Below are 21,464 nucleotides of genomic sequence, written 5' to 3'. Positions count from 1 at the left end.
AAATAATCTCCTGAAAACTCAGGAAGATTTACGCCTTTCTAATCCAATCATAATTCACTTCTACAAAACATGGAATGAAATCCACAGAGAATCATCCAAGGAAATTCTTTGAGCAGACATATGGGGAAATTCCTCAGTAAAGGTAAAAGGTCATTTATTAACCTGAGACAACTGAATAAAAAAAGAAGAATAATGATGGTCGCCATTCCTTTTAAGAACTGTCAGTTTCTGAGAACAGCATAGGTGAAAAAGGGTGAAAACACAGCAGCAGCACAGATACACACACAGATACACACAGCTTTTCTTCTTGCCATTGGGTTAACCAAGAGGTTAAATTCACTGCAGCTGAAGAAGTTAGCACAGGACTGAAGGGCTTAAGAACAGCCAAGAGGGTAAAATGTGATTTAAAACCCTGCTAAAAACCCCCAAACTCGAAGTTGCAGAAGCCCAGAAAAGCTGAGGTTCCAGTCACCAGTGGCCACTTCAAACACACAATGCTTGCAGTGGATCACAGAATCAGACCCAGATGTACTTTTATTTCCTTCTCAGATTGCTCTGAGTAGGTGTCACTGGTCCTTTCCAATCCAGCTTCCAGCAAACTCCAGAGAAACAGAAGGAAAAATAACATTTTGTTAAAGTCAAGGCTCAAGATAAAACCAATGTCTTTTCTTTCCCAGAAACTGAAAGAAAGATGAATTGACAGATAAAGTACTATGCTCTATATTGTATTCAAGAAGATAATTTAAAAGTGCGCCATGGAATTCAATTACTTTTGATTGGTCCTGCCAAGACACTCTAAGTAGGGCACAAGTGCTAAACAGCACATTATTTAATGCATAAATAGGAACTGAAGCTAATTCTCCCCAACAAATCCTTGAAAAACACGAAATGAAAGTAAAGAGAACTGAAAAAAAAATTGCTGCCATTTGAGGTTTCTCAATAGATTTTCTTTATTAATTCTGCCCCCCAGCCCATCCATTAGACACTTCAGGGGCAGTAGGGAGCATAGATGGAATGGAGAGTAGGGAGCAGAGCATGGACAGAGGGAATGCTCTCACACTCTTCAGACTCATCAGGAGCCAAGGATTTACATTCTCTGGTGAGGACTGGACCAGGAGACTCCAAAGAGTTATGCTGTCACCTGAGAAGCCAGCCTGAACTTCATATTCCGTGAGTTATGGCCCTCCAGTGCAGAGGTATAGGCTGGGTTAAGAGGGTGTAATCAGAACCAGAAAGTAGGGATGTGCTTGGATGACATGGTGCTTATCAATACCTGCATGAGGAAAATAATGCTCCTTACAGCTTAACTACTTCCCAGAGCTGTAACATATACAAATATATATATACACACACCCCCTATAGCTGTGCTAAACTGATATTTCTGCTTCTAATGGCAGCAGACTGTGTGAAAACTCCAAAAAGATTCACTGAGCTCTTTTTCTTCTTCTGTATGATAGTAGAGTTTGGTGGTTTGTTGGGTGTTTTAGGACTGTTTTTTAAAACTCATGGAAAAAAGTGAGTAGGAATAGAAACACAAAATGGAAGGATTTAAAAGGACCTAGAGCCCTATAAGCAGAAAAGATCCATCATGATAAAACCATGGAGAAGAAACAGATGTGGAGTCCAGTAGTCTCTAAAGACTGAAACAAAGAATGATAGATCAATTTTATATCCATTTGCTTTCTCTTTCCTTCTTCATGAATGCTGTGATTGTGCTTCTTCAGTGATTATTCAGCCATTAAAAAACCCCCAAACCTGATCTACTGATATCTTAAAGCATTGTCTGTTTGATAAGCGCCTGTTTTTTCATTTATATGAGTCTCAAATGTCTTCCAGAAGACAGTGCTGGTAATAGAAATTTATGATTCTAGAAGATCAGTAACAAATGGGCCAAGAGGCTTTTTGGGAGTATTTTGCAATGTTTCACAGTTACTTACTTATGTTAAGGCTTTAAGATTAGTTTAATACTCTCTTCTTCCAGAAAGCAGGCTTTTTAGGATATTGCACTTCAGGGCTTACAGGCACCATTCAAGATTTCTCTCTTTGGGAGAAAATGTGACTTCTGATAAGCATGATAAATGCACATACTTTAAGAGCTATTTTTCAAAATAGCTTATTTACTTATAGCACTGACTTTAAAATAACAGATACTTTAGATGAAAGACTTTATACACTCCAGCTAGACTTCACTAAAGATATGGAAAAGATACCTGCACCCATAATGCTGTTATTTCCATTAAAAAATGGATAAGCCTCTACCAGCACTTGTGAGATATAGGTGATTTTACACTTGATTTCTTATTCTGCATTGATTTAGAAGATCTTCTCTCAGGACACTGCAGTTTAATAGGCTGAACATGCAGCTGATAGGTGAAATTCTTTGGAGCCATATCTCCACATTGTTTGCACACAGCTGACTGAAACCTGAGCTCCTCAGTTTTATTTCCTGATTTGATCAATGTAGCAGTTCTGGGGTAAAGTATTTACAGCCCAGTCAGGTCAAGCACCAGACTACTCCTACTTCCTGAGTGAAACACAAATGCACAATCTCAGAGGATTCACATCCTGAGCTCTCTGCATTTTCCTCTCCCAAACTGTAAAAAGAGGACAATACGGTAGAAGAATTCCAGAGGAAATCTCTGTTGAACCTAGACCAAACCAAGCTCAGTGGGTAACTTGTCTTTTTGTTTTCCCATTTTGCAGAATTTATTTGGAAGCAACTTCCCTCGCTGTTCCCTTGTCTTCATCAGCTGCTGCTTTCAGTCTGTGCTCTCCTTGCTTGTGCTCACAATTAAACAGCAGATCCTGCACACAACACAAGTGTGCACCAAGCTGCCTTTGCTGAAAGTCACCTCTGAGGCACAATGATATATGTTGTCTTTTTTTCTGCTGTGTACTGAAGCCATGAAAATGCTGTCCCAAAAAATTTCATTTCACTCTCCAAAACACAGAAAAGCTGACTCTTGTATGCCCTCCCTGTTTATAGCCAGCTTTACCTGTAGGACTTCATGAAAAGAATATTTCCAAGAATGTGGCATGAATATTTCAATTGATAGCTACAACAGGACAGGGGGAAAATGTGTCAGTCTTCCCTTTCAAGAGGCCATAATCTTTCCTTTATGCCTGCCATGCTATAAGGGATTTTTCTTCTTGTGTAGGACTGAGGCAAAAGCTCAGGGAAAAGCAGGGAAAGCAGTATAAAACATAGAATTTCCTGTTTATTTTACTCAGAGCATATTCATTTTTTCATTTTTTTGAATTAGGGTATCCTCCACTAATCTTAAATCTTTCAGATGCTAATGAAGATAAGGTTGCTGTATTTGGAAAGGAATGGGCAGGACAAATTTCCAGGTTTTCTGCCATGAATATCAGAACGATAAAGCCTTCTTCTCTCAAGTGAAACAGTTAAGAAATTCATGGTTTATCCTAATCTGAAACAGCATTGCCTAGAGGTCCCAAATGGAGGGCTGAAAATATGCAACAATCTTGGTGTATTAGAAGTTGTAGATCATTTACATGCTTGGCAAGGCAGTTTAAGATCATTGTTTACTGTTAAGAAGTTCTCAAGTGTTTATTGAAAAATTTGTTAAATGTGAAACTTTTAAGTATCTTCTATTAGAAAAAATCCTCCAAGATAGACAGATGCAAATCCATAATGACTGCCATATGTCAGAAGGATTTCATGGTTAAAAACCGGACTTAAACAATGCCCCTCTGAGTTCTCATAAACCCAAGTTTTTAAAGCTTTTTCTTTTAAATAAAATCTGGAGGTTTTCTGCCAAGGAAACTTTTATCAGTGGAAAATAAAAATTCCTGACCTTTCTATATCTTGCAAAATATTTACCTTCCTACAGAGATCTCTGTTTATATCATTACTAGTGGACCTAAATGATATTAACTAGATATCCCTTATTGAGTCCATATTTGTATGGATTCAAGTGTGTCACACTAACTCCAAGTTTTAAGCAGAATTCAAAATACCCTTTGTTTACTGTTTGTCCAGAGGAAAGACTTCCTGGGAGTTCTTGAAATTCTCTGGGTTTAGACTTTGTAAGACTGAAGAAGAAAGCGCAGGAGGAATGTCTACTTTAAAGGAAAATGGCTTTCTGAAACCCACAAAGATCTGATGATGGGAAATCACAAGTCTCCATTAGAGTCTTTATGACCACGTTTCATGTCCTGCTTTTCAAAGTCTGCCAGAGATAATGGAATTACAAATTAATTGTTGCTCTGGTTTGTTTTTGATGCTTAGAAACCAGCAATATAATGGATTACTTTTTTCACTAATTATTTCACTCACATCTGTAGACATTAAACAGATGTACCTAAACAGCTTCATTAACTCTAACAGATAAAAAAAATATTGTCAGAAACTTGGGATTCTCTCTTAACTATTGCACATATCACAGTAATGTCTCAGAGGAAGCATTAGAAGATCCAGGAATGCAGCTGACTGCTTCTAAATTAATTCCCCACCCATATGCACCCCCCCAAACAACATGGGAAAATGAAAAATAATATTTCATCTTTCCAGCTGAACCAGACTGACCAATGCCAAATGAATAACAAAGAAACGGACCAAAAGGATTCTGAGTTTCCCCTTTCAGGATTCCTCTGCACATTTGCATGTGTGCCCCGAGCACTCTCAGTCAGCTCAGCCATCCCAGCTAGTCCCCACCAGCTTCCTCTATTAAACATTTAGCACTCTGCCTAAGACATTTAAATAGCTGATTCAAAACACTTCTCACCATGAACTGAAATCTGATCTTCCCTTTCTCCTGCAAGTGAAATACCCAGCATGTTAAAGCTGCAAACTAAATCCTAACATAGTCAAACAAACCCAGCATTAACCACTTGAACTTCTGGTGTTAAGGTTCAAATCTGACTCAGAATTGTCAAGTGTAACCCTTTCGTACAAGGCTGCTTTAAACACATATAAGTGCAGTTCAAGACCACATCTGGAATGAAAAAATCAGGTTTCCAGCTTGATCTTACAGAGGCCCTACTAGCTGTCAACTCCTTACAACCTCTTGATAAAAGAATTCAAGTAGGAGATAACCAAATTCTGCACTACTTGAATGAACTAGAGCTCAACTCTTCAAAAGCATCTTGGATTTCACAGCACTGTGACATGGCAGGCTGGAAATTTAACCTCAGTCCCATTTAAAGATAACAAGTGACTTGCAATTAATAACGAAAATATCACAGGGAACACAGTTGCTTTCAGGCCACTTATTGTGATATTGCATTGATTTTTTTTCCATACTATTTTGTCAATCTTGTGTGAATTGCCTGAACATTTGTACGTAGTCAACACACTCCGTTTGCTGCCAGAAACTGTTAGCAGCAGAGCAGAGCAGAAACTGAGCTTTTGACACCTGGTGAGGTGTTAGAGGGTAGTGTGACACAAACACAATTACCTGGTTATTTCTGCCACAGTGATGAGCAATCACAGCTGCTAAAACTGTTGAAAAGGAAATTGTCTTAAGGTTTTAGCCTCTCATCACTTGGGTGGCTGGATCAATCCACAGTTTCACTGCCTAGTCTTAATTAAGACACCATGAGACTTGGGAGAAAATAGTCAAAAACATCTAATGCAAGAAGAGTCAATGAGTTCTTCCTAAATTAACCCTGTCCTTTGAAATTCTTCAAAGCATCTGATAGGCAGAACTGTGGACTTCAAAAATAATTCATATTGAAGTGCAAACAATAAAATAACATTTGCTGAGTTACCCACACTTACCATGGGAAGAAGGGAAAAAGCCTGGAAGAGTTGGAGGCACATCCTTCCACTCAGAGCACCACAAGAAGGGACTCTGAGTTGGTATATCCAGGTTGTAGCATCCAGTTCCAACAACTGTTCTTGGGAAGAAACTTAGGACAGAATCTGGAAGAGGACATAAATGCTCCCAAGGAGCTACAAGAATATTATTATATTGGAAGAAATATGATCTGAGCTTAAGGGCCAAAGGCTAAAGACAAGGGAGAAGAAAATTATCTTGTGAAAAACTCCACTGAGACCTTCTGGGCTCTGTACATGGGAACAATTTCTCTCTCAGTGGATACATGGGAGCTGGACCTGTCACAGGGAATATGTTGTTGTACACCAGATAAATAACAAGGCAGTCAAATAAACAGGGAAGGATTTGAACAAGTAGAAAAAAAGCTGCATATTATTAGGAGTATCTGGGGCAGTTCAGGGAAAAGAATAATCAAATAGGAAAATCAAATATAAATATTTTCCACGGGTGAAAGGTTTTGATGCACTCTCCTGCAGAAAACTTTCCAGTTGTGAGTGCCTATTTACATTAAATCTGGAATTTCTGAGGCACACAAAGTCCCAAGATATAAAAGTCCTTGGAGGCCATAAAGGGCTCAGGAAACACATGGAAATAACTGGAGGCTTCCAGCCACAAACCTTCTGCGCCAAACTTCTATTTTGCCTCATGAGCTCAAAGGGCTAAACAGGCCAGTGCCTTGTTCTGGGGCTCCTGCTATCAGAGGAAAACTGAAGCAGTCTCTTGAAGCCATTTAGGCAATGAAACAATTACTGCTGCTTTTAATATCTTCTTGCCCTGGGCAGCCACCTGTGTCGCCGAACACACATATTGCAGGGCTGGCCCTGGCAGCCAAACACAGTGGGTCAGGCAGTCTCAGTGTCACAAAAACAATGAGAGGAGATAGCACAGCTGTGGAAACCTGCCTCAGGCTCTTTGGCTTGCATGGTTTTAAAGGAGTGTTTGCAGCACTGACAGTTATGGACAGTTTTCCCACACAGAACTATTAGAAAATGGTGTGTCCATGGCCAGCCCTGAGCCCCCAGACAGCTTTTACTTTATCAAGATTAAAGGAAGAGGAGGCAGCTGGGGCTAATAAGTTGCAAATCAATGCCATTAGCGAAGAGAGTAAAGAAGAAAAAAGATCCAAGCCCTGCAAAAGCTAAAGCTTTTAGCTCTGCCTCTTGCTGTGCAGAAAATTACTGTACAGTTGTCCCAGTTCTCCTTGGATTTGTCCTCAGATTCAGGGAGATAAAAGATACAGAAAATGTCTGAATTTCCTCTTTATTAAAATATATGTAACTCACACATATGCAGCTGTATGTATACACATGCACACATATTTCTTTTGCTATTTAGTGCAATTGACTTTGCATCAGACCTTGCATAATAATTTCAGCATTTAAGAAAAATAGCATCTCAGATTAGTGAGGTAATGGAATTAAATTCCATAACCCTCTATGACCTGCCATAGGCTATGGAATGACAGCACAGACCCACTTCATGGCATGAGATCTTCACAGCTTCAGAGCTAATGACACAGAGACCAGCAAACTCAAACACAGGCAGGAACAACATCAGCATTTCCAGCTCTTCTGGAAATCTGTTTCAACAGATTCAATCTGTTTCCCCTGTTGGAGAGCTCTGTCCCATGAAACCCATAACCATCACTGCTGTGCTCAGCCCGGGCTGCTCCTGCTGCAGCCATTCCCTCTGGAGAAGGGACTGGCTGTGCACGCACACATCCTTCACTCCCTGCCCTCGTGTCCACCCTTCCTGGCTGGCTTTATCAGCCTGGATTCACACTGCACCAGAAACTGCTAAGGAATAGATACAGAATTAACAATACAACTTCAATAAGAGAAATGGCAACTCATAAAACTGTTTTTGCACTTAGCAATTGACTTGGATTACTCTGTTCCACACAGTGATTTGTTTGGGTACACCAATGCATTCTGCCTTCACAACTTTGCCTTGGTGTGTGAAAATGAACTGTCACATTTCTCTGAGCAATATTCATTTACATGCCCATATTTAAATCTCTTTCTCAATATTAATTTAGACTGTCATACTTTAATCTTCCTGTCTCCTTTGCAATTAAAAAACCACCCTTCTCTTCCCAAAATGAACAATGAATTACTATTACAGATTTTCACCTAGCTTTTGTAGAAATACACTTTCTCCATTAATGTATTTCCTTTCTTTGTAAGCAAAGATGATTAACACATCAGACAGTTGTATGCAGAGCTTTTCAATAGTTCTAATGAGAAAGATACTTTTTTCCACATTCTACTAACAAGGAAAACCACCTGTATTGTATTGGCTATAACCATTAAATACCATTACAGAAGAATGTAATCAGATATACAAAAGCTATGAGGCTGCAATGTTGTGAATCCTGGAAACTCAGAAGGAGAATCAAAAATTAAATCCTTCATTTATAAAGTATTGATATTAATTTTTTGAGAGGATGATGGAGGGTAAGGGGGAATGGAGCTCAGAGAAAAACCAAACAAAGAAGAGCAGGATATCCATGTCAGCCACAGTGGAGAAAATGCCTTGAGTTCCCAATTTGCTTAGTAGACAAAGAATGTCACTAGGACAACAATTTGACTGAATGTCAGCTGGAAAATTATTCCACAGAGAAAGATTTTGAGATCAATAAGAAGTCTGTAGGAAAACAGTAAAAAAAAAAAAAAAAAAAAAAAAAAAAGGCAGGAGGAAAAGAAATTTATGAGTGCAAAGACCTGAATGGTTTCAGAATCAGAGGGAGCACCAGTGCATTTGAACCCATTAAAGCATTGGAGTGGAAATTTGTTTTACTAGTTCTTCCCCTTACTGAGTAGTATTCCTTAAAACAAAGCCCCTCTCAGTGACCCTGCTCCCTGTTCCCCCCAAGACACACAGCAAATCTGCTCAGCATTTAGCCAAGGCTGAAAGCAAACTTACACCCAACCAGGAAACTGCAGTCTGCAAGCACCAGATTTAGAGCAGTGGCATTTTATTTTGCATTTAATGTATTATATTGTTAGAAGGACAGGTTATCCTTTGATAGCATTCTATAAAACTCCAAAGACAAACTGAGGCTATCATAGTTCAAAGATCAAGATCTTCAGCAAATAGTTCCTCACCAGGGACTTTGCTGCCAGTTGCAAAAGGAATATGCTCATCTTTATTACCTCATTTCCCTTACAAAGAGGAATGTAAGGCCTGGAATAAAAACATCCTGGTCTAAAACTTTGCCTACCAACAGGGACACTCAATGAAAACCAATTTTCTGCTGGCACAGATGTGCTGCAAGTCAGACTTTCTCTGCTTATCACTTTGCTCATAACGAGCTTCTCCTGTCTGACATGAGCTCAGAACACCAGCAGAACAGTGTCACCCTTTCTGAGCTGTTCTACATATCTTCCCATTCCTTTAGATGAAAAATATTTGATTTATGCCACCTGCAGCCAAATCAACCAATTTGACCCAAAGCTTGCCTAAGTTAGAAGGCTTTAATAAGACTTTGACTCACTTTCTAAATGCAGGTAAGATATCTTATGTCTATTTCTAGAAACCCAACCTTCACATTCAGTTCAGCACCATGCATAACCTGCCCAGCTTCATACACATACAGGTGTTTCCTTAACTTGTTAATAAAAGCTATTCTGCCTTATTGTAAAAGCCAAGTCCCCATTTTCTTCTCTGAAGGTTTCCAGAAAGAGGCTAAAAGCATAATAAAATATTATCCATTTATTTTATTTTCTTCCCATCATTCATTATTTGAACAAATATATTAGCATACTTAAAATACACTCTGAAACTGTGATTTTAATATACTTTATTGAAAAAAGTACACAGTTTAAATTGTATTCAGTGGGACAAAGCAATGGTCACCTCTATCTACCAAGTCCTTTTTTGATGAATCATGACTGCCATATGCCAAATTCACATCTGCACAACTTGCAAAGTAAAAAGATAAATCTTTTTTCAACATATCTTTAAGAATTTATATCACCAACAGTTTAATATCATGAAATGCTGATGCTCTGACTATATTTCATGTCCTCTATGTTGCACCATTTCCCAGTTCACAGTTTATCCATGTTTTAGCATGCCAGTTGAACACATCAGTCAATGTCACCTGGAGAAAATCATCAATAGCAGAGGAAGAAGAACAAGAGAAGGTTTAGCACTAAGGCCTGAGACACCGCCACATTCTCTTGCATTTTCCTACAGAAATAAAACAAAAGGAAAATAAATACAAGCCACTACAGTCAATCATGACACATGCTTTTTTAGCAAACATAGGCATTAGAGCACTGATGCAAAGAACAAAGCCCATAAATTAAATACAATCAGGAAGTAATACAAGTACACATTTTGAGCTGAACAAGTTTAGGTTGTAGACTGAAACAACAAGCACTACACCATCCCCTCCACTTTCTGCTTTAGGTCTTGTTCTACATTGCATTACATCAGCAGAGGCAGAAATTAAAGTTACTCCAGAGTAAAAAGGATGACAATGAACCTATCCTGTAGAGGCCACTGGAATCACATCCTGGTCTCTACCAGCTCTCCTTGGCACTGTGTGAGAGCATCATGCAGAACACAGAGCAGTAAATACACGGTGTGGAGGGGTCACTATCCCTCCCTCCCTCCCAGGCAATATTATGAGTGAGCACAATGACTATAGCATGACAGGGATGATACTGAAGCTAATTACTGCAGCAAACATTAACTGCAGAACACTCCCAGCCATCTCTAAGGAATCCTGGGGTCACTGCTTGGGCCAGAGTAAGTTCTCAGATATTCCGGGCTGCCAGTGCTCACACCCTGCCACGTTCTCTGGCATGACACAAACCAGTCTGCAAAAGCAGCAACTCAAGGCATTGTCTACATGAGTACAGAAAAGCCTTGTAGCACTTCCAATATCCCTCACTTCCCTGATACTGAGTCTTCTGAATATTTCCCAGCATTTCATCTTGGAAGACAGTTTTCCTATTAATCATTTTTAAAGAAATAAAAAAATTACCAGAGCTAAAAAAAAAAGGAAAAGCAGATAGAAACTTACTTCAGGATGAAATCCATGACAAGATTCTGGGCGTCTTCTTATCTTCTGAGATTTCAACCGTTCACATTTAAGGGATTCATTATGTGCAAGGCAGTTAAGGAGAGATGCTCTGAACATTGCATTCTCATGGGAGTGTTTTGAAATGAATGCAGTGAATTTCAGCTCCTTCCTTCCTCCCCATTAAAGCCCCAAGGTGATATGTGTGGTCACCACAAGGAAAAGGAAGTGATTCTAGTGCTTTCTTCTCTGTGATCTGTGTTTTCAACAGCAAGTGTGCACTTACACTGCTGGCCTGCCTTTCCATAATTCTGTAATAAAAGCAGACTACAGACTGCTTCTGAAAAATTCCAACTTATGGGAAAAAACTAATCCAGAACTGCCTAACTACAGAACAGCAAAAAACAGGAAGTGGGGCAACCAAAAAATCAAGTGATGTATTTACTTTGCTAAATTTTTTGTAGATTTGGAAAGCAGGATTCTGAAACATTTTCAATGCCCCAGTCAAACCTTAAATAAACACTCCCTCTGTGTTAGAGGGAGTTCCGTAAGTTCCAATATAATGAGGTCCATCCTTATAAGAAATTTACATACTTAGTGCCTAATTTGAAAGAAGTTCACCTGTCTAAAGATGACCATGACCTTATGCTACATAAAATAAAATCCATATAAGTGTGGTTGCTTTAGTTCATACTGGCTATACAAAACAGAAAAAAAAAAAAAAAAAGTGAATGCACATTGAAAAAATGTGAGAACATATTCCTAGATGGCCTAATTTCAAACAGCACATATAACAGGTGATGATGCAAGTTTTACATGATAAAAAGTTTTTCAATATTTGCATCTTGACTCTCTTTCTGACCAGTTTGTAATAATAAAAGGATATATCTTATTTCTATAGGTGCCATGGTAATTGGTGGGATAGAATCACAGAAGCATTCATTATCTACTACCACCATGAAGAGGTTGCTACTTGGGATCTGCTGGATAACAAAAGACCTGGAAATTAAAAAGAAAACAAATAATGGTGACATTATCAGCATTTCTGAGCCACTGGTTCATGTTAGGAGTTTATCAGACTTTTATGTTTTTACAGCCTGGAATGGAACACATCCACCACACTAATGAAGGCTCCTCTGCAGCCACACACTGACAGCTCACAGCCCCAAGTTTGAGTCCCTACAGTTGTATCAGGGCCTTTGTGCACTCTGGGTCTTGCTTGAACAACAGCAATTCCTGATCTCAGCTTTCATCTGCCCTCTGGAGAGCCATTTTATTACTGAGCCATCAAAACATAGATCAGCCCTCAACATTTTCCAAAGTGATTTATTTTAGAATAATGACTATCTGGTATAAATATGGTGATAACTCAGCACCACATTCAAATGAAGACAAAGTAGGCAACGCAAAGGGAGAGCAAAAAAATAAAGGTATTTTTTGTAAGAAGGAGATCACCCAGGGAAGGATCCTGTGGGCACCAGTCAGTGATGCACAGAGTTTCAGTGAGCTGAACCCTTAAGCACATACCAAAGAGAGAAGGGGCAAAAGGCAGAGCCAGGTAGACACTATTTACCTTTCCTTTGAAACTCAGGACACAATACAAAAAAATGGCTTTAAGCTCAGACCCAATTCTACACGAAATTTTGAAGCAATCTGTTAGAATTTGTACATCCTATCAGCAGCATGTCAGCCATGTCAAATATCACTGAAATCTGGCAACTCCAAGAATTAGGTGTTTTGCAGTGTGGTTTGCTGTAAATGTACAGAATGCTAAGTGAGGGTTTGAGCACCAAGAAGATGTGGAGAGAAACATATTTTTCCTCAGACATCTTTCTTTAAAATACATATTGTCTTACTATAATAACTCCCTGCTTTTTCCAAAGATCACAGAAGATGAAATAGCAGAGAGGGCAGGGAATATTTAGACCTAGCCTAAGGAAAAAAATTTGGAAAACTTACTATAAAAATGTTGCCAACGGAAAGATTAAATGCTTTTCAGTATTTTTTAAACTTACTGAACCTCCATTAAAATTACACTTAGAGTGATCTGCAATATGTTAACTTTATGTTTATACATGAAATATACATTTATGGCATAATGTAAAAGGCTGAACTTTATAAATGTACCTACCAAACAGCTGGAGCATGTAGCAAGACTGACATCATTGTAATGGAGCATCTGTGGCTTTGTGGATTTGTGTGTGGGAGAAATGGGGCCAATAAAAGGAAAGGAGGAAAAATCTTTAGCAGGCAATAGCACCAAAATTGTACTGCATGAATTTCTCAAAACAGCTATGAATAAATCAAACAGTAAAGGATAGAAAAAACATTACTTTTATTGCCAGAAATTGGCACTATTTGCATTTTATGCAGTCTGAAACTTATATTCATTGTATCTTTAAAACTAACTCAGAAAAGAACCTGATGGGCATAAGATGCTTTAACAATTAATTGGATGGTAAGGGATAAATTTCTTTTTGCTGAGAAGGGAGTAATTACTCTTCTGTTTTACCTGTGGTGTGCCCAAATCCAAGCCCTTTTTTTTACCCCTTTTTGTCACCTCCCACGTGAACCTGTGGAAAGCATGTAGCCCACAGCCAGGTTTAAATTAAGATGCCAGCTCATGATAGCTGGGCAATTTCCCCTTCTGATTCTTCTTCTACCCACTCTGAGGTGCCACAAGGGCTGTGCAGTATGAGGCTATTCCTTCCTCAAACTTAAGAGGGGAGAAGAAAAATTCCCATCACTTCACCTAGCTGGGATGAAAGCACTTTATCCAGAAGAGTGTTTCAACTACACAGGTGATGCTGAATAAATTACTACACAGCTAAACTGTGAAGTCTAGCAAAATTTTCTGTATTGCTTTATTACTGAAAGCCTTCATCATTTCTGATTTCATCAATTTGGGGAATGCAGTACCTGCATTGACTGACAGAAATAATGAATTAAAGGCCGTTCAAAGAGCAATATACTAGTTAAGTAAAAACCCCTCTTTGCTACCTTAGGAATTATATCATAGGTATCAACTAAACTTGACTCTGTTCACCAAACAGTGAATATTCTTACAGACCTACAGGCTGTTTAACTAGCACAGAAGTTTGTTAAGTGTCTAAGCTTATGGTAGCTGCCACAGAGCTATAAAGAAACATAAAAGATTGAAAATTTTGGCTCTCTGTAGCATTTTTTTCCCTTAGTGCAAAATAACAACTTCACTAATATCTTGAAAAGTGAAACAACTGGCTTCTCATCCTTCCACTAGAAGTTTTTTAACATTTTAAAAGAAAATGTTTCTTCCATCAAGCAGTAAATAGATGTTTCCCCTTACACCATTCTCAAACATAATCTGCAAATGAAGTTGTAAAGCCAACATACCAACAAGTGAAGACAGAGGATTCAAGACCTAGACTAAGCCAAGCAAATAAATGAGGGCAAAAAATGTCCATTTTAGCTTTCTTTTCTATTAATAGTTTGCACAAACAAAATATCCCTCCTTCAGCCATTGTAATTTAAGATCATTTCAGAGCCATGAGATATTCCTACCCTCACCAGATCAGTGGCAAAGAGGTTTATGCCAGTTGTAGCCACCACGGTTGCTGTGTGACTATTCAGACGATTCACATGGCGCTGCTTCCATGCCCAGAGTGGATAAAGCACACAATCATCCCAGCAGCAGCTCTGCCCTTTGAGCCCAGCCCTCAGTTCCCATGGTGACATGCATATGCATCTTTGAAATTCATTTTGAACGTTCATGCCGCTAAGTCTCAGGAACCGAACATTCATGGAAAACAAAAGGTGCACAAACACAGTCAGACCAAAGCCTTTCAGGGACTGAGGCATTCCACCAAAATACTCCACTGTGTAAGCCACGGCAGAAAAACCTCCAGCAAACAGCTTCCATGGCTGCAGGGAGAAATGAAGTCGCTGACAAAGTAGGGAAAATGGCATTATCTTTTTGTGAGATCCACTGTGAGGCTCTAAAGGTTCCCTCACAATAACCATTCCTGAACACCTGCTGGCTTAAGCTGGCATTTGTGTCCCTGCTAATATGGAAACCAACTCTCAAGGACTGAGTAAGGGGTTTGGCTGAGCTTTATTGCTGCTTTAACAATCAAAAGAAAGTCTATGTGTAAGTGCTTTATTTTTATACAGAATGTGTCACATTTAAAGGATAAAGCTCTTCTTGTTTTTAGTAATATAAACCTTTTGATTTGAATCCTTTTCCTCTAATGCAGTATCATCACCACCATTCAATGGGGCAGCACAGGAATAGGCTTGCAAATATCTCCAAATATAAAACAGACTAAACTGTTGGGGTTCCTGTTGAAGCTACATTGAGTCAATAAGAAGCTTTTTAATAATTTCTCCTCCATCTTTCATCCACTGAGGAACTAGCTTGGTTTATTTGATGTACAGGTTCAGAGGCTTAAAACAGACCTGAAAACAAACTGTTTCTTGACTTTGTGGGGAAGGTGAGGAAGGAAGAAATTTAATACTTGAAAGGGGTAGACAGAGAGGGAGGAAGAAAATCTAGTTATGCCAAACTATTTTGTTAATGAAGCAAAAATAACAACAGAGAGTAAGTCTGCAAGGAACTCTGTATTTTGAGTCAGAGTGTTACATGACAATTTTGTCACGTTGCACACACAGTATCTGTTTCTTTTTAACCTGTTTTGGTTTTGGTCCATATGAAAACATGAGCACAAATAGAATGCAAACAGATTTGGGGAAAAAACCCCAGCCTCATGTTTTAATTTGATGTAGAAAATATTTGCTCAAAAAGCAATACTTATTAATCTGTTCCTTGAAAATTAATTTTTCATTGTACAATTATAAAAAAACTGACTTGGACTGCAGGTACTGCTGTGTTCATAATTATATTTGGTAGTCATGCTTCTGAAGGCAGGATAAGAAAGCACACTTTTAATGTGTGTCTGGTGGCTAAATGACTCTTCCCACAGATAATCAGTTCTTTCTCACTCCTTTAGGCAGCCTGTAACTTGGAAAGCACCACAAGAGCCCTGCAGTGCAAATGCCGGGGTGCAATCACACCTGCTGCCCGTGGGCACATAACTCAGGCTCCTGCAGGAGAAGGGGGAGCACCTCCAGCTCTGGCCATGCAGACACAGATTATTCATGGATAATTTGGGGCAGGAGCTTGGCTTTGGGGATCCGAGTCATCCTCGGCAGGAGGGTCCTTCTCTCTAATGGATGGACAGTGATCCTGCAGAGAAATGCATCCTGAACGGGGTGAAACATGACACTCAAAGCTGAGTGTGGGCTACAACACCTGTTCTTAGGGAGCCAGCACATTACATTCAAATCTGGTTTGTTGGGTATTTTTGGGTTTGTTTTTTTGTTTTTTGGGGTTTTTTTTTGTTTAAATTTAAATTGGAATCTCTCCCTTTTATTTGTATATGTAAAAGTCTTTAAGGAGTTATAATATCGTTATAATAATTTCTTCCCCAGACTATGTTTTAAAAAAACCCCGACAAACAAATCAACAAATGAACAAATCAAATCCCCCAACCTAATTCCCAAAATTCTTATTATAAGAATTGCTTTCTTCTGTAAGGAGAAATAATTAGAATATATACAGTACAGAAGTAGGGACTGAGCTGACACTACCCTTGCAGCACCGCCTTCTCTCCACACTTTTCCTGTCATCTTTATGTCTCTGAATTCCTGGGTGGCAAAATGTTTGTGAGGGAACTGGGAGAGGGACAAACCTCTCTGGAGAAGGAGGAAGATGCTCCAAGATGCAGGAAAAGGACAGGGACAGCAGGACCAGCAGAGACAGTGCCCTGTGGGAGAGGCTCTAGGGAAGCAGGTTTGCAGGGCTCTGCAGTGTCTCCTTAGAGATTCTGGAGCATTTCCCATGCTGATGGAAGCGGGTCCCTTTCTCCCTCCTGGTTGCTGTATCTCCTGACAGACCAAGCCCAGCTCACTGGCCAACCTGCAGATCACGCTCTTCTGTCAGTCACTGATTTCCCTTCTTAATGCAGGCCATTGCTTCACTACAAATACCTCAATCACGTGGTGCAAAATCTGTATGTGGTGGCTTAACACCTTGTCTCTGAAGTGCAGTTGGCTTCCCCTTTCCTTTCCTAGCATGGCTGGATCAATAACAGGCAAAGCTGAGAGAATTCTATTTCAGACACACCAGAGATGTGTCTCATCCAGCTAAGCAAACCTAACCTTTAAGCTGTTTACTCCCCACTATTTGACTACAGCATCTGCTCTTAAAGGAAATCAATATTACAGCTGAGCAGCTTAGTCTCTGTATTTCCATGCAGCAGAGGTAATCCATTTCCTTGTCCACTGGTGTTAAACTTTGGACAGGATATAAACTGAACACAGACGTGAGGTTTCCCTGCTAATGAGCAGCCACTTCCACAGCCCCAGCACAGTGAATTTTGGAGAAACTGCTTCAACACAGCATTTTTGTATGGGCCTGAGGGTGGGCCAGGCAGCTGTAAGAGAGGACACAGTGATGATAATGGCTTGTGCAGACTGAGGATCCCAAACACCACCATTTCTTGGTCATTTGCACTGAACTATTTTCCTTTTCCTGGCCTGCAGCCCTGGTGCCATTAGCTGTGGCGGCTACTGACGCTGACACAAGGCTTGTTTCAGCAACAAAGAATGGCAGGGAACCTCCTGGGAGCATTCAGAATTCTCTGATTTTCAGATCCATGGCTCCCTGTTTTCTTCAAACAGCTGCAAAGGCTGAAAAGTGTTAGAGGGAACAGAGCTAATGTCAAGCAGCATGGAACTCGGAAGGCACAGGATAAAACTATGCTTGTGGGACCAGAAAACTTAGAGAGAATATCTTCTCATTATACTGAAGAATGGAAGATATTTCTTTGTAATTTGGGGAGGATTTGAATACAGCAACAACACTAAAAGCAATTCAGCTTGTTTAAAAACAATGCTAAGCGCTTCCTGTTAAAAATTAATTCTTTTTTCATACAGAAATATTTCATCATTGCACTTTGCTTTAAAAAAACTTCGTTCCTGAGTAATAACTGCTGATCTATGCACTGTATTTTACAATTAGTAATCTCTTTTAATTTTACAAAAATACACTGCTGTTATACACTCTGCAGAAGAATATGTGGTCATAACGAACACATGGCTTAGGCAGGATTTTAGTAATATAAATATTTAAATCACTGTTCGGATTCACTTTTAATTCCATGCTCAGGAGGCTTAGCAGCCTGACTTAAGGGCAAAAAAATCCATGTATGTATTTTCAATTTTTTTCCTTAATGATCACTGGAACACTATTACTATCATTTAATGTCACAGTGATGACTGTGGGACTTAAAATCAAATTATGAGTAGAAAATCAGAGTATTGTGCCAGCATATGTCCCTCCTGCACATACATAATCATATCAATCATTTTCACGTGAAAATAGAAAAGATCCTTTAAATACCACTTGTTTGCTCAGGCACACAAATCCCACAAAGCATGGAAGAATTTCACTGTGAGTAATTTGAACTGAAATAAATATAGGGCAAGATTTTCAAATTGGCAACCTAAACAAAGATGTGAGGAAGTGCCTAAATTTCCATGGAACTCAACTTAGATAACCCTCAGTGGCCACTCTGACTCTTGAGCATCATTGTAAACTCAGCCTTTCCCCCCTGGGTGTTTCAGTGTAATTTTTGCCTGCAAACCTCCATTAATGAACTTGGAGTATTTTGGATTAAGATGAGTTGTAACTTTGGGATTACATTTCACATCTGACAAATGTGATCTTTCCTATTTTTTACAGAAAAAAAAATATACCAGCATGAGGGCAGAGTAAATGGAAAACATTGTGCAGGCTGCACTCAAATATGTGTTACTCACATAACTGTTGGTTGCAAAAGTTCAACCCTAATGGTCTGGAACAAACTTTAAGAATTCAACGGGAGTGCAGATATCCACTCTGCTGTTTCCCAACTCCTATCATGTGCTTTCCAAGCTGCTGGACACATTTCCAACCCACATCTCTCTCGCTTATCACATTTTTGCAATGAATGAATGAAATGTTTATATCACAGTCAAGTTGTGCTACTTGTTTTTTGGTTTTTTTTGTTTGTTTTTTTTTTTCCCAAATAAATTATGATAGAGAAAGAAATATCTAATGCACTTCGTAAAAATAACGTATATGCCAATAACAACATTTCTGAGAGCTGGAGCTGTATATAAAGCATCAGCTAATGGTTCTCTCTCATGAAAAGAGGCAGATAAACTTCCAGCCTCAGGCTTGAAATTGGATCCTGACCTCATGCTAGCAAAATATTGTCGCCACATACAGCCTGACTGCAGTACAATTTGGTATCAGTGCAAACATACTTGTAGCAAAGTTCAGCACTGAGGATTTAGGTGAGCAGTGTCATCCTCACCATTCCTGTGCTGCTGGATGCTCAGAGCCCCACAGAGCTGGGCCATGGCTGGAAACACCTCAGCTTCAGCCAGGACCTCCAAAAGTGCCCATCCTCACTCACTCCCCACCAGGAGGGGATTCTTTCTCAAGCAACTGATGCTCAGACAAGAGTACTTGACCAACTGCAAACATATAAAAACTTAAGAGTGCACGGCCTTTAGGATGACAGAAGATCCTCGGTGTAGCGAGGCATTGGACTGTTTGTGACCTTTCTAGTGCAGCCACCTTCCCATACGAGGTGTAGGATAATGGAAAGTTTCAGACCTCCAGCTTTAAAATGTACTGGCAGTTTTTTTTTTATCAGAGAAATCAAGACCAGAAATCCCATAAACTTTAAATATTTGCCTGCATTCATACCCCTGAACAAACCAAAGGTGAGTGTGATGCGTGGTCCCTGGTTCTGGGCTCACAGTGACCAAGAAATCACACAGTGACTGGTACAAAGAAAATCATATCAGAGGTCTCCTAAAGAATTTTCCTTTTGACAATGACACCTGGTTAACAAGACCACAACAGAGAGGTCAGGGAAGAAACCCAGGCTGAAAAACGCAGCTCCACTGCAGCATGTTAGCAAATATGTGTTTTTAGCAAAGTTCTTTAGCTCTCTACACAAGTAGTTGTGGTTTGTATTGAGAGACATCTCAGATTGTGTTTTTTAAAATGCTATATGATTTCTAAGCTAGGTTCTAAATATAACTTTAAGATTAAAAAGCAAGTTGATAAATTCTGTTTTAGGAAAGCTCACAAATATCATATGACAAAGTAAAAGTAACATTTAATTGCAAGAATTGGTAACTACTCTTTTCCACAACTTTAGGTCAAGTCTCATCAACAATATGACTCTACCAAGGAACTGCACAACAGAAACTGAAATATAAAAAGCAGAAATGATGAGGAGATTCACATTAAAAGAGCAGTAAATCCTGGAGCTAAAGTGCTCATTGGATGTGTCCACAGTGTGTTTTGCAAGGATGTTGTTAATTTATTTCTCTTAACATGAACTTTAGCAACGATTGAGAAGGACATATTTGAAAGTCTTAAGCACACAACATGCCATCTTTTCCACAGCCAGCTAAAACTCTGTAGTGTTTTATATAATATAGAAATGTTCCTTGCATGGTTCTCAAATCTTAAGATTCAAGCTGTTTTTCTAAGCTAAAGGCTTTAAAATATTTATTAAGCTATTCCAAACCTTTTAAAAAGGAAACTGCTCTATGTAAAGATGTCTAAGCCATGTTTGCATTGTTTTACATCTGCCTATAGTATGAATATATTACAAACTAAAATTAATGTTCCGTTATTAGCAATTCTTCATGTGTGCCTGAGTTTAAAAATTCATTGCAACATTTCTCAATTTCAATCATCTTTTTCCTATCTCAAGCCACTGTTCATAAAAATAATATATATTACTACTGAGCTCTATACATTATGGCATACATACAACTTTTTAAATCCCTTGTCATTACAAAGCATCCTTTCATTGCATCAGCTACTATCTATCATTTCATTAATATTTATTAAATGCTTGTTCAAAATGTAAAATTAAGCTAACTTTTAAGTAGATTATGATTTATATTTTAATGGAGTACTGACTTTACCTATGAAGAGTGAATGGGTGCAGATCAACACATTCCCCTGCAGAGGTTTTGTTGGAAATGGGGAGTTAAGAGGAGTAATGCATATCTTGTCCTACTGGTGAGAGAGAAAGCCTGTAGCTAAACTTCATTTTCACTAAAATTCCAAGATTTTAGGGTGCTTACAGAGGGAGACATAGGGTGGCAATCTGTGTACGAACAACTAAAATGCTCCAGAATTCAGCAAGCATACTAAAGGTGTTCTGAAACAAAAAAAAAGAAAAAAAAAACCAAAATCCCCAAGCAAACAGAAATTCTCCAGCCTTGAAAACCGTCCAAGGGATTGTTAAACTGATGACTGGCAGGCACAGACCTGCCTGGTAACTGTGATATGTCTTGCCCTATTATTTTATATACCTTTTTTCTTAAATGAAAATAGTAATTTACAGTGTTTCCTGAACTGGTCATTCAAAATATACATTATCAAAGGGTAGAATTAAATTGCCCATACAGTGACTTTAAATTACACCTGCATGAAAAACATTATAATCACTGGTGCCTTTGAAGTGAAGAGAAAGTTACTCAGGCTGCAAGTGGAGAAGTGTGGGTAACACACAATA

General features: G+C 39.0%; 1 protein-coding gene across 1 annotated transcript in view; it reads right to left on the bottom strand.

Moving 5' to 3' along the window:
• Positions 1–9,624: 9,624 nt before the first annotated feature.
• The window catches only part of CACNA2D3 (calcium voltage-gated channel auxiliary subunit alpha2delta 3), a 382,512-nt gene continuing 370,672 nt past the window's right edge, over positions 9,625–21,464 (bottom strand). The window contains exons 36-38 of the mRNA XM_058812839.1: positions 11,720–11,832; positions 10,837–10,919; positions 9,625–9,995 (exon numbers count right to left, since the gene is read on the bottom strand). Of these exons, the coding sequence (XP_058668822.1) occupies positions 9,903–9,995; positions 10,837–10,919; positions 11,720–11,832 (289 nt within the window). The 3' untranslated portion in view covers positions 9,625–9,902. The remainder of the gene's footprint in view (positions 9,996–10,836; positions 10,920–11,719; positions 11,833–21,464) is intronic.

Source organism: Ammospiza caudacuta, chromosome 12 (genome assembly GCF_027887145.1).
Source record: "Ammospiza caudacuta isolate bAmmCau1 chromosome 12, bAmmCau1.pri, whole genome shotgun sequence".
NCBI classification, from domain to species: domain Eukaryota; kingdom Metazoa; phylum Chordata; class Aves; order Passeriformes; family Passerellidae; genus Ammospiza; species Ammospiza caudacuta.
The sequence above is the reverse complement of the archived record's forward strand: the minus strand, read 5'-3'. Positions and strand labels throughout refer to the sequence as shown.